At 39.5% G+C, this 13,216-nt stretch overlaps 1 protein-coding gene across 2 annotated transcripts in view; it reads right to left on the bottom strand.

Annotated features, from left to right (window-relative positions):
* gria2b (glutamate receptor, ionotropic, AMPA 2b) overlaps positions 1-13,216 on the bottom strand; it is a 50,168-nt gene that overhangs the window by 21,100 nt on the left and 15,852 nt on the right. For both annotated transcript variants that reach the window (XM_078261324.1, XM_078261326.1), the window contains exon 3: positions 4,257-4,496. In XM_078261324.1, the coding sequence (XP_078117450.1) occupies positions 4,257-4,496 (240 nt within the window). The remainder of the gene's footprint in view (positions 1-4,256; positions 4,497-13,216) is intronic.

Genomic DNA, 13,216 nt, shown 5'->3' on the forward strand with positions numbered 1-13,216 from the left:
ATGTTGTAGTAACATAGTAACAGTAAACCATAACTTCCTTTTTCCCAGTGAGAAGATGATCTCTTCTCTTCGGGTGATCGCACATGAAGCCTTGACTGTGAAAGCTTAACTTCATGCGCATTGATCAACAACATCTCAATGAGTTTATGTATGTGACCGCATGAGAATATGCATAGTATGATGCAAAACTATTCAAATGAGGCAAGAAAAGGTTCATAAATAATGCATAGAGGAAAGCAATTCAATACATACAATTACAGTTCCATATTAGCTATAATCTCTTAGCTTTGAGCTATTGTTTCCTCACTCCGTGGTATAGGTCCAACATCCTTCCCCAGGTATACATGTCAATGTACTGCATAATATCAAATGAAGCATCACCTAAATCAAATGGTAAGTAGTTATATGCTCTGTTTGAAAGATATAACAGCAGACATTTGTGACTGCATGCCGTGCTGCAATAAGAGAAAACATCTGCACATGGTAATTTCCTTAGGAAGAAGGAAAACTGCATTCATCCTGTCATGGATGGCCATAAGTTTTTGAATTCTTTGAATTTCTTAAATAATATCATGACAGGTCCACAGTTCATAAATGTCACAACATATACATAGTGTCAAACGTAAGAAAAATGAAGAAAAAACAAACAGCTATTGGGCTTTTCAAATTGAAAATGTGTGATAAATGTTAGCCCAATATTCACTCTTCTTTTAGCTCTGTTTTACTTTCCACTGCCTCCGAGGGAAATATCCAGCTTTTTAGCTGCTACATGTTCAACTGCGTTCACCAGCTAGGGCCGAGCACCAAGCTCTTAGCTGGACAGCAATAACTTAAGCCATAACCACAGCAAAACAAAATGGCTGTAGACACAGCAAACAGTGTGGCCACCCACAAGCTTGGCTTTCCTTAAAAAGCTCTGTATAGAGCTGAGGGTAACTTCAGCATTAGATGAGTTAGTAACTACTAGGGATAGGCAACCACAACACTTACCTAAAGTTAGGTAGAAGTTTTAAATTGTAAGTCTGTAAGGGGTCTCCAGCTTACTACTTAAAAGGCACACTACTTCCTCCATAGGCATTAAACATTGACATTGGATGTAAATATAACACAATTCCTAAGGTTACTGGGCTGCTTTTATAGGAATGGTGATTAAAGGTTACCTGGTGACCCAGGTTGTAAAATAAAAACGATTTCCTTTTCTTTCTTTCCCTTGTTTTTTTAATTTCCTATTAATCCAAGAGGCGGTACTATAATATTAAATATTTAGTAAGAAAATGCATTTATAAAAATCTGGCTGAGAACATGTCTGCATTAGTGCCTATCCGCCCACATACACATTCATGATCTAAACTGACTTACTGACAATGGTAGTGCTGGTTCATAGTCTTATTGTGCTAATAGAATTCATAAACAGTGGCAACTCTATTGCGTTGTCTCCCGCTCAGTCACTTACAATCTCTTTCTCTTTCTTTCTCTCTCTCTGTCTTTCTCCACAATCCAGTTGCCATGGGAATGAGTGGATCACACTGACCTAATTAGACAGCCATGCCGTGATGAAATATGCACAACAGGCCCTTATACTGTAGCCATCGCTGATGTACAGTATATAGGTAGGTCAGAGCTAGCATTAGCATGAGGACAATCTAAAACAGCAGGTTGGAACCTGTCCTCTGATTTAGGAGAGGGGCAGTATTTGGTTCTGTTGTCAGAACAAGGCTGACTGGAAAGAATAGCAATGGATTCTGGCAGAAGAGCATGTGGAAAGAGATGAGAGGGAGGGTACAGCATAACAGAGATACTGTAGTTAGATCCAGCATTTGCATGTCAGGCAAAAGGTGCAGTGGGAGACTTTAAGTGATGTGAAACAGTAAGTTAGATAATAATAATAATAGAGAACATAAAATGCACTAAATCCCTCCTAAGCCACTGGCACTATACTGTATTGAACCCAAACACTAGTGTATAGAAATGAGTGATCCCACGTCCTATTAATTTAAGCCACTCAGTGTATTAGTTAAATGTTCTGGTAAGCCATCTTTGGGCATTCGTGAAGTGTCATTCAACACCTTCAAAGTGCTTTTTGGAAGTGATTCCAAAAGTCCTCCTTTTAGTGTGCAGAAAATAAAAAAAGTAATTACTAAATTATCTTCTATAATGACAAGTAAAAATGTGTAACCTGAAAGCTGAACAACCCTATCAGACAGAAAAAAGGAACTCTTGATAGTGTTATTCCACTGACACTGGATACTATTGAGGTTTTAATTCTCTTCTTTCATTGCAGTAACAGTATTAAAATAGAATGGAACTCTACCTGTAGAAGAGATGTCTTTTTCATTGTGGGATGAGTAACATGCAAACAGCAAAGAGAGACAACGCACAAGCAGCAGTCATCTGTTTCCGTTATTGTTTTTACACTTCACACACGGCTTTCCATGTTGTGTGATATTTAGACACTAGATGTGAGTGGAAAAAATGCTAACATTTAAAGACTGATATAGCATGATTCATATGGCGAAGAAAATTGTCTGCTAAATAAAAATTTCCAGACTTATATCAGTGTGGAATTGAAAAAAAATCACTGATGAAAGATATTGAAAAATAGATGGAATAGACAGGCAAAAATTCTTCATTATGCGGCATGTTTTCTTAAAAAATGCGATGGAATATGCGGGATGTTTATGCAATTTCCTGCAATGAAATTGCAGGAACTTGCAAAAATTGCGGGAATTTGGGGGGTTGGCAGCTTTTCGATGATGTTCACGTCGTGTAATTACGTCACTTCGTAACATTCCCATGGCAACAGGGGAAAATGGCTGCTCTTGTGTGAAGTAAACGCAACCTTTTTCAACTTTCTGCTAAGATATATGTGACTTTTTTGCAACGAAAATGCGGGGATTATGAAATCATGCAAGCCCCGCGTATTTTGCGCGGAAATTGGCAACTTATGCGGCAAAAGCTTTGGCTGATTAAGCATTGAATTATGCGATCGCATAATCTTGTTTTTCTGGAGGGACTGAATAGATTTGAATATGAAGTAAATCTGGATATTACATTTTCAGGGTGGACAGTTTTTTTCATCTTGCACACAATCAGTCCATGGTCTTCTCCAGGATCGCTATTACAGGTGCACAGGCTGGGCATAGAGACACTCTTCTGACGGCAATATTTATGATTTTGCTTTACTTAAATATGCAGACTGATAAATAATGTGTGACCAGATAATCATCAATTTAAATCTATGAGACATCTGGGTGTGAGTGTGTGTGTGTGTGTGTGTGTGTGTGTGTGTGTGTGTGTGTGTGTGTGTGTGTGTGTGTGTGTGTGTGTGTGTGTGTGTGTGTGTGTGTGTGTGTGTGTGTGTGTGTGTGTGTGGTTGCTCCCAGGTGTGATTGTGAGTTTACTGTGTGAATGTGAAGCAGTTCAAAGCTGAAAAAGAACTTAAACTCAGTACTCAACAAACCATAGAATAGACAACAACAAATTGTTCAATATCAGAGTACGTGTTCAGATCTCATAACTTCAGGAGTTTTTAAGATTCTCCTCTGACACTACTGCATAATGTTCATCAACTAACTGTCTGCATAATTACATACAGAAAGTACGTGAATGTTCTGTGTACCACTGTAATGGCCAGCTGTGAAGCCAGATGCAACTTTCTATTACTCAGTGTTCATATCAGCAAACACATAATGCAAACAAATCACACCTCTATGTGGGATGAGTGTGGAAGTCCACAACTGCAGGGCAAATCACCTCCACTGTATGTCAGACATGACTCTGACTGCCTCCCCTCCCCTCGATATTTCGGAAAATAGACTCTCACAAACATGAGGTGCTATAGTTGATTGCATGTGACAAGCTATTTGGCAGGCACCAAAATGCCTTTTACCTGTATTTACCGATGCTGCGTTACATGTATACAGTGTGTTACAGGTGTTAGTGCTGAAATAAGTTTGACCGGTGTCCGTTTTGTAAAGAGACACATTCACATTGTTTAAGCAAAGCGCAATGAACAATGTCATGTTAAAATGAAAAACATTTCATTTTTAATCATGCTCTAAATATGCCTGCTCTAAATATGTAGCTATAGCCCCATATGTATTCCATTAGACCCTGCTTCCCAGTCCATCTTCCAATGGAAACACATCAAAACAGGAAAACAGGTAATTCCATTACGCCAACAATGGTGGCAACTTTTGGGAAAACAGATCTGGAAAGATGCTATCAAAAGGGAAATAATGAGGTCCATGACTTACCTCGATCACTGTCGTACAGGTAGGCAAACTTGTCCCACTTGTAGTACTCGATAAGGCTGAGGAGGGGCCCCTTGATATCAGGTCTCATCTGGATGATAAACTGCTGATTCCCATCCAGAGGGAAGCTGGGCGTAATGAAGGAGACATGGAGCGTCCCACAAAATGACGTGATGGTGTTGACAGACTTTTTGTCGTAGAATCCGAAAATGGCGTACACTCCTCTTGAGAACTGTGAACAGACTGAAGCAGAGGAAAGAGGTTTGTTAAGGTGTGTTGCATGATGTTTCGCACACATACTCTAAATCTTGATGTCTAGTGGGTAAAGGGCCTCTCTGTAGTTTTTCTTTCATGCCAGGAATTATCTAGTCAGAATGATGACATTTTTCCTTTTTGAAACAAACTCTTCCGACATTTATTTACGATGCTTTCACAGATCTCTGCCATAACTCAGAAGAATGTATACATCCAAGACCTTTATTACAATCCTTTAGTGCACATTAGGGCCTCACACAACTGTTAATGGTCGCCTCTTTATGTTTCTCTTTCGGCTGATTAATGGATAGCTTTCCATAAGCTCTGCCAGGGGAGTGCTTGTATTTAACGGTAAAAGATCCACTGTACGCCAGTCACTTTGTGAAACTTTCATGAGTTGTCCTAAGTCTTTTTGATACAGTGGGAATAAGCGATGTTGAGTATGTCATGCATTCACCATAACTGCACATTCATTATTAATATGGGATAGCCATCTGTGTTGATATGCTGTAATGGCACTGTCTTCTGTTTGATTTTTGCTCAGGCAGAAAACCATTCCAAGCTCCTCCTATAAGAATATGTGGCGGGGCAGATATGCTAACAGTGCACAGCTTCACCATCACCTATTAGCAGTATACTGTATGTGTCCAAGGTAGATTTTATACCATTCTTTATGCATCTTCTTCGGAGGCCATTAGCTCTAAATGATCATCTTTGTTAGGATCTATTTAGGGTATGCAAACAGCATTTATGATGACTCTGTGTGTTTGCACCAGATTATTTGTATTACATCCTCATCTTGTTGACTCACCTTTGTTCAATAATTCATGACCCATGCTCAGGTACATATGGCACAGTACCTTTTCCAGCCTCAAACATTCATTATGCACCGACCAGAAAATGGCACTCTGCACTGAAGATAAACATGAATACTGAATGTCTAAGTAATCCTGAGGATGCAGGCTGTTCCTCTAACATTGTATCAGGGTCAGCAGGTTGGCATGTTGCTTGGAAATGTATATTGATCAAATGTAAGCTTATTGACCTGGACATATGTGTTCTCCAATGTAATTAATCAAATGAGTCATTTCCTTTTACACAATACTGTATAACTGGGATGACTTGCTGACGAAGGGTACTGGAGTCCATACATCATCTAGTAGCTATAGTAGCTTGGTGTAAGTACTGTAGGCATGCTGCCACTTCTGCACTGACTGTGGCAGCTATCACTGATGAACTGAAACATGCTGGGTAAGAGGAAAGGGTGACTGCTGTGGTCTAAGCAACATGGGAATGAAGGAATGTTACTAACATATATACAGTACATGTTATGTTAAGAGGGAAAGTTTTGGAAAGGTTTATTGAATGCTTTGCATTAATGTTCCACACATACACAGAGAGTAGTTTTTACAGCCACTTTGTTGTACTGTTAAGCACCGAGCAGCTTCATTAGTGAAGTTTGGGTCGAAATTAACAGCAGCTCATTAAAAATTGTCTCTGGCGATTGAATCAAGGTGCGTGCAGTTTGGGGCTTTATCTATTCTCAAACTTTGTGCCTGCTGAGCAAGACAGACTCACTTGGACCATAAAGTCTAAGTGAGTCCTTAAATCTAACTGAAAACCAATTCCTTCTGTCTCCACTAGACAACCATCTGTGTCAGAATGAAAAATGAATTATGTTTTGCTGGTTATACATAATTTGCAGCCACACTAATTGTACCATTCCGTGAGCCAAAATGTTTAAGAGTAAGTTGATTACTTTAGTCAAGTACACCAAGTGATATTTCGTGAGGCTGTGAGTGTTACTTCAAAATCAGATTTTCTACTTAGACTCTGGTATTCAAAGCATTCATCCCATAATAAAAAAACAGCTACTTCATCCTTAAGGATACATCAAACACCGCTGTCTTTTACCCCCAGAGTCCCAAAACATGCAGAGCTCATCGAGAATGGCCCAAAATAAATGGAGGCAAGGCCAGCTTTAATCCACCGCCGGTCTCTATATGCTGCCAAAATCTTTACCGATCCGTCGACTCAAGCAATTAAATATTCATCACAGTCATCCAAGACAAACCGTTAATGGCAGTCCGAACACCTCCATCAATCTGTGGCACCGTTCCTAATCTTTGTAGCAGATGATAGTGGCCAGTGATGTGGTCACAGAGAAATCAGACCTCACTAATCTAATTTCACTTTTGTCTAACTGGGAGCTAATAGAACCCAAAGTGTGTCGTCCGTTGAACTGTTGCAATCTAATTGGAAAATGATTGCGTACAATCCAGTGAAGGCGATGAAACATTCCTCAGATGAGAGGTTAGGTTACATACAACAGTTGACTGAACTGAGAACAATGGAAATGTTTCCTTTTAATTTGGTTTCAGGTATTACATTTTTATCGTTTTAGGACAGATTTGTCTGAAAATGTACGTAAAAAACTGAGTGATAGTAAAGACGGGAATATTAGTATGGTGCTTTGTCAAGACAAAGCTGTTGGACAATGTAGAAACTCTGTGCCCAGTTCTCACCAAGTAAATATCATTTATGCATATCCTTTGTTTCACAGTGGACTCACCATGCTACTTTATTGTCCAGCATTACATCCCATTTATTACTTCAGATTATCTACTGTAGCAGATGAAATAGACATTCATGTGAATTCATGTCATACAGTATTTTGCGTTCAAACTTGTATGCCTGGCTTACTTACGTTCCTCGAAGAAAATGAAACATCCAATCTTATCATGGCATCACAGGACAGCATGATTCTAGCAACCCTTATTTCCACCCCCTGAAGCTAACAGAGCTGTAGAGTTTTCTTCTGTCCCTGTGTCACATCCGTTCATTTTCATGTTTCTCAGGCTTTCTTTGCTGGCACTCTCTCTCGCTGGTGAGCTTGTTGAGTTTGCCCGGAATTAAAACTCTTTGAGCTCATGCTTAGAGACTGGATATCCCCATGACTGTGCATCAGCTTATGCCAGAGCGAACACTTTGACAACATGTTACTTTATTACCAAGTATGGTAATTCACATCCAGAAGCCATGCAATACCCATTTCTCCATGCAGCGGCTGTTCAGAGAGGATTTTGCTAGTTCTGGAACGTGACAGCAAAAGAATGAAGAGCAAGAGGTTTTTAATGGGCGAGACATCTATGTGTGCCTCTTAAATGAGAAATTTAGAAATGTTAAATTAGGGAAGAAAAACCAGCCACAAACGGTAACATTTAGAAACAGTGAGGATTGAGGAACAAGCCATTAAGCCTCAGTCACATCTGACCGCTTTTCAATGAAACCAGGGAGTATTTATCCTCAGAAATCCTCCTCCAAACACAGAAAAAATAAGCCTTGCTGGGTAAATCTTTTTTTTTTCTGGTGTTGATGACGTCACCCTAATTAGTCACCATGAGCAAAATGTTGAAACAAATTGTATCATTGCTTACTGATCGGTTTGAAAGCTATGGTATAGACCCAGTTTTCTCTATCATTCTGTTCAAAAAGATAAACTGTAAGAAAATACAGTTCTTACTTAATCAGGGAATGTTTAAGTAAGATAAACACACTGTTGACCTGGGGACGTGTGTAATCCTGACATTGTAGTTACAGACAACAGTGCATAGCGCATAATACACTGCATGTACAATACTGCATGTATGTCTGGTTTCTCTGTGTTTGGTTGTTGGTGTGTTAACTGGTTGGTCTAAAAATTACTTCTGAAAAGTGTTTAATCCTTTTAATAATAGGGATAATGTGAAACATAAGATGTATTCCTAAGAGATAGCTGTAGAACAAGAGCATGGCAGACAACCATTCCTGTATGTCTCTGAGTAATTGAGCTGCAATTAAAATGTCATTGAAAATGTTATTTAGTAAAAGAACAAGTACATCAGGAGAACACCACACTCTTCAGGGAGAGCCTTGGTTTCCTCTCTGCTTTCACACCACCATGCTTGATACAACAGCTTCGAACACACCAGATGCTATACAAATTTGGGATCCTTCAATGGTGGTTTCCTGAACTTTGAGCTGCATAACAAGTCAAGACGTACCTTTAAAAATCAAGGTTTTGAAAGTTTGACGGACAACCCAGGACTTTTACCCAGGAGACCAGGGTTCGTGTTCCGTTCTTTTCCTGTGTGGTACTTCAACACACATGTTTTAACACCTAATCACGATCTTTTCCTAACCCTAACTAAGTGGCATTACCATGCACGTTGGAAAATGACACCAAGCGTCAAATGTGACACCAAGGAGTCCTGACCAAGCGACAGTATTTTGATGAGTTGGGACTGAGAATGTATTGATAGTTGGTGCCTGAACCGATACTTAAAAAAAAAGAAAAAAGATGAGCACTAAACGACAATCTGCAACTTTAAAGAACGGCTTGTTTATTGCTAAGGCCATATGGTCAAAATTAAATGATTTAATAATAATGTAATAACAGTAACTTATAACAATAACTTATTTCACCAGTAAATTGCTGTTAAATGACTAAAACACCAGATGGGAAAAGGGTCTTTTACAAAAACTCTGAATGCACCATGAGGCTTAGGCTACCAATTTCAAATGAACGCACCGCACCGTCTGTTACGTCCTGGGGTTGGAATCCTCAACAGTGAAATACAATCACACTTTGTCAACGTTTAACATTAGCTGTCAGCATTTTAACCGTGTTTAATCCAGCTACTAGCTAACGGTAGGCTAACGTCTACTGCCAAGTGTAGTGTTAACAAGCGTCACGTGCAGTGATGCTTCTGTTGCCTGCAATGGCCATTTCGGAGCATCAGAGAGAAGGGCAGGCATTTCAGTGACACCGAAATGAGGCACCGAAATCCACGTTGCTATTCAGGCCGGTAGATACTGGTAGGCACCGGTGCCATATTAGCACCGGGTTTCCGTACCCAACCCTAGTGTGGGGTGGCTGTGACTCAGAGGTAGAGTTGTGCCCCTCAACAACATTGGCGATTCGATCCCAGGCTCCTCCGGCCACATGTCAAAGTATCCCTGAGCAAGACACAGAACCCCAAGTTGGTTAAATGCAGTAATTTAATTTCACTACATGGTACTGTCAATTGTATGTGAATATTCAAGAATAGTTTCATATAGGCTCTCGTTGGACACTCGAGGGTCATAAGAAGGTCCTAATCACCTCATTATCACCAGCATGTTAAATTTGTCGCAGCAGTGACTGTGGCACTGTGTTTCACCTTCCAAGGAGAAGGTGCACCCTGTAAAATATATTTAGCTGTCCCAATTAGCTGACCTCATTTCCACCCCCATGGCACTGAAGGCATCTCTCCCACTCCACCAATGTTTACTGCTCTGTCACTGATCAAAGATTACACTTGCATAAATTAACTGCTAATAAAACATCGGAATTCAGCTGACATCTAATATGCCTTGCATCAGTGGGGCATTTTATTACGGATAATTTATTTGGTCATTTAGCAAACATTTTTATTTCTGTGTTTGCTAATGCAAGTAGTTTGATGCTCTCAAACCTACAGATGTGTACACCAAGGTTTGATCACAATTGAAATGCTTATAAAGCCATTATTACATTAATATATTCTGTATGTTTAAATGTGATTGTATCGTACCATATTTAGGCTTTAAGACATTTACAGTGTGCTTCAGTTATCATATTGAAAAACTATTTAGACCTAGTGACTTTAGGTTATAGGAAACTTTGGCATTAGTCCGTTTAATTAAGAATTAGTAAAATAACTGGATATATGAAAGACATGAGCCCGAAAATGTTTAATTGAAGCCTTTACAGTAGGTTTTCATGCAGCTCTAATGATTAGCGAGGGCATTCATTGAATCAGCAGTGGACACTGCTATCTGATATTTAATGGAAGACCAACAGAGGCCCAATGCATCAGCAAAAGGATGACTCAGTTTAACACTCACATACATAGAGACCACTGTGGTGATGATCATCAGCAGTCCAGTCACAGCTAACAGAACTGACTGTTAGATATATCACCCTCTCCAACACTTCTGTTCTCACCACAGCCTCTGGGCTTTGGGACTTTTATGTAAAACTGATCTGTCACCAGTTTGCAAGGCGGCGTAAAGCCACCACCCCTTTCATCAGAGCAACCTGAGCACATTTGTCACTGATATAGTTGCTGCACGGCTGGATTTTGTATATCTCCAAAATAACTGGACAAACTAGGTGATATGTCACTGCCCATATGACTGGTGCAAAAACAACCGGTGATGGATTTCTAAACTGCCACCGGGTGTTTTAGGTATGATTTAGGCAACTAAAACTGCATGGTTAAGGTTAGGAACAAATAACTTTCAGCATTCAATAAAACAATATGTCCACAGAACCACAGTCCTCAGTGCCAAAATCACATGCTTTCTACACCCAACCAACATCTCCAGCCTTCTTCCTCAGACTTTTTGCAGTGTAACGTTGTTACACTTCTGCCTGTCGATACTAAATGGAAACATACATTTTTGAAGAACATTTGTGTTTGTTTGGTGAGCATATTGTTGTGGGCAAGGTCTTTGTCTATGAGTGTAGACCAACATATTCTAAACAACCTTGTCTCATAAAAATCATATTCATGTACAACAAATTGTTTTAAAGGAAACAAAAGGCTGATTACTTTTCTACATTGAACATATCATGCTCAGTGTCAATATATCTCATTTGTTAATCCTGCAATTTGCTCCTGGTAAGTACAGCATCATTATATGTTAATGGTTATGTTAAGCCAACTCACACATGGATAAAGAAAAGGTTTGACATTTTTGGAAATACACACTTTTGCCGAGTGTTAGATGACAAGATTTATACCACTCTCATGTCTGTATGCTAAGCATGTAGCTGCAGCCAGCAGCTGGATAGTTTAGCATAAATACATGAAGCAGCTACCTTGGATCTGCCCAATAGTAAAAAGAAAATCTGTCTACCAGCACTTCTAAAGCTCACTATTTAACATGATAACTACTTGTTCACTCGTCATCAAAACTGTTGTGGGTTGTAAATCTATATATGAATTGATAGACTTTCCAAATAAAAAAATAAATAAAAAAATGATGTTTTCTGCTTAATTAATAACAGCAGACACCTTTCAAGCATTTCAAAACACTTCATGTTTTGACTCCCCTGGGTGAACACTTTTCAGAGTCCTCCTGTCTGTCTTACAGTGAAGCAAGGACAACTCAAAGATGCTTTTGAAACCCAAATCATTCCTGTCTACCTCTTGTAATGTCAGACTGGATGACTCTTTCTTTATTAAGTATTTGCTCCCTTATCATTCCACCTCATGCAGAGATGTTTCTGACTGGAGGCTCTGACACAAGAACAATTTTGACTTTCATCTTCTATTCTCGTTTCAATTAATACACTGTTTAGTCATCAGCTGAATTCCTATTCACACAATTCCCACAGGATTTTTTTTAGGTTAAAGGATTATGAAAGATTGTATATGCGTCAGGCTGGGACCTGCAACACTTAAGGTAAGAAAAATATGTATCAATAACCATAATCAAATTTATGGAGCGTAGGCAGGGTTTTATAACTTCTAAGAGCTTTGTCTGCAGCCAATAACAACATGATCTGGTTTCGTTCACTCTGTAGACTGTTGCCAGGGTAACATATTTCAGCCATGTTTCCTCTCTACACTGCAGAAAATATTCACCTTGGCACATTATTTCATGTGGTGTTGAGGCTTTAAATGTCATTTTCCGAAAGCAACTGACAAAATCAGCCAGATGGGTTAGATTCCTGCTCCACAGCACCACTTCTTTCAAGACATTTATCAAAATTACCATTAATAAACCATGTAAAAGGGTTAAATAAACTCAAAATTCCTATATGACAAAAGAAACTTACTTCTGAAAATTGTGTTATTATGAAATTCTTTTATTGAATGAAATATGCATAGCAGCACATCAGACTGTTGCCTTGGTACAGCTCTCAGTCAGCCTGAGTGGCCGATAGGAAGACTTCTGTGAGGTGTCACTGTGGGCCAGCGAGGCGCACTTGGGGATGTTTTTGTCTGCCTTCGAGCAGCTCATCCAGAAGCTGGTTTCTAAAAGAACAGTACAGCTCAGTTCTTATCAACTTCTGACTCCCCCTCCTCCCATCTCCCATCCTATTTCTCTCGGTCTCCTTTCCTCTTTCTCCCTCTGTCGCTTTGTTCACTGACCTGTTTCCTGGAGGCTTTCTGACGGCTGTGGATGGAGGATGTAGGTTTCACAAGAACAGTCTGATGAATGTTCTCTATACTAAAGGCACACTAGGCTATTGTTGTACAGTGCCCCCAATGTCCCAATCGTCCTTTCAGCTTGCCTTTTGTTGTTATAGGCACTTTTGATAGCTGCAGGGATGGGGTGAGGAGTGGCTGCGTGGAGCCCTGTAAGATGCCTGAACAGCTCATACAGGCCAGTTATTGACTACGTATAACTGCTGACTGTAGCTGTATCATCCTTCTTTTTCAATATCAATATCATTAAGGACATAAAAACAGCTCAACTGATGTTATACATAAAAGTCTGTTAATTAGTCATAATTTGTAATATTCAGCCAATGAAAACAGCATATTATATATGATTTTGTGGCTCTGGAGGAGATTTTTCAAGTCGAAAAACAAATCCGCCAGCTTGGTAAAAGTGAAAAAGTGTCATGTAAACAATTGAAAACCACTCTTAATCTGTTTCTTACAAGCACCGTGAATGTAAGTGCAATAAGA

This window comes from Sander vitreus, chromosome 10 (assembly GCF_031162955.1).
Source record: "Sander vitreus isolate 19-12246 chromosome 10, sanVit1, whole genome shotgun sequence".
In the NCBI taxonomy this organism is placed as follows: Eukaryota; Metazoa; Chordata; class Actinopteri; order Perciformes; family Percidae; genus Sander; species Sander vitreus.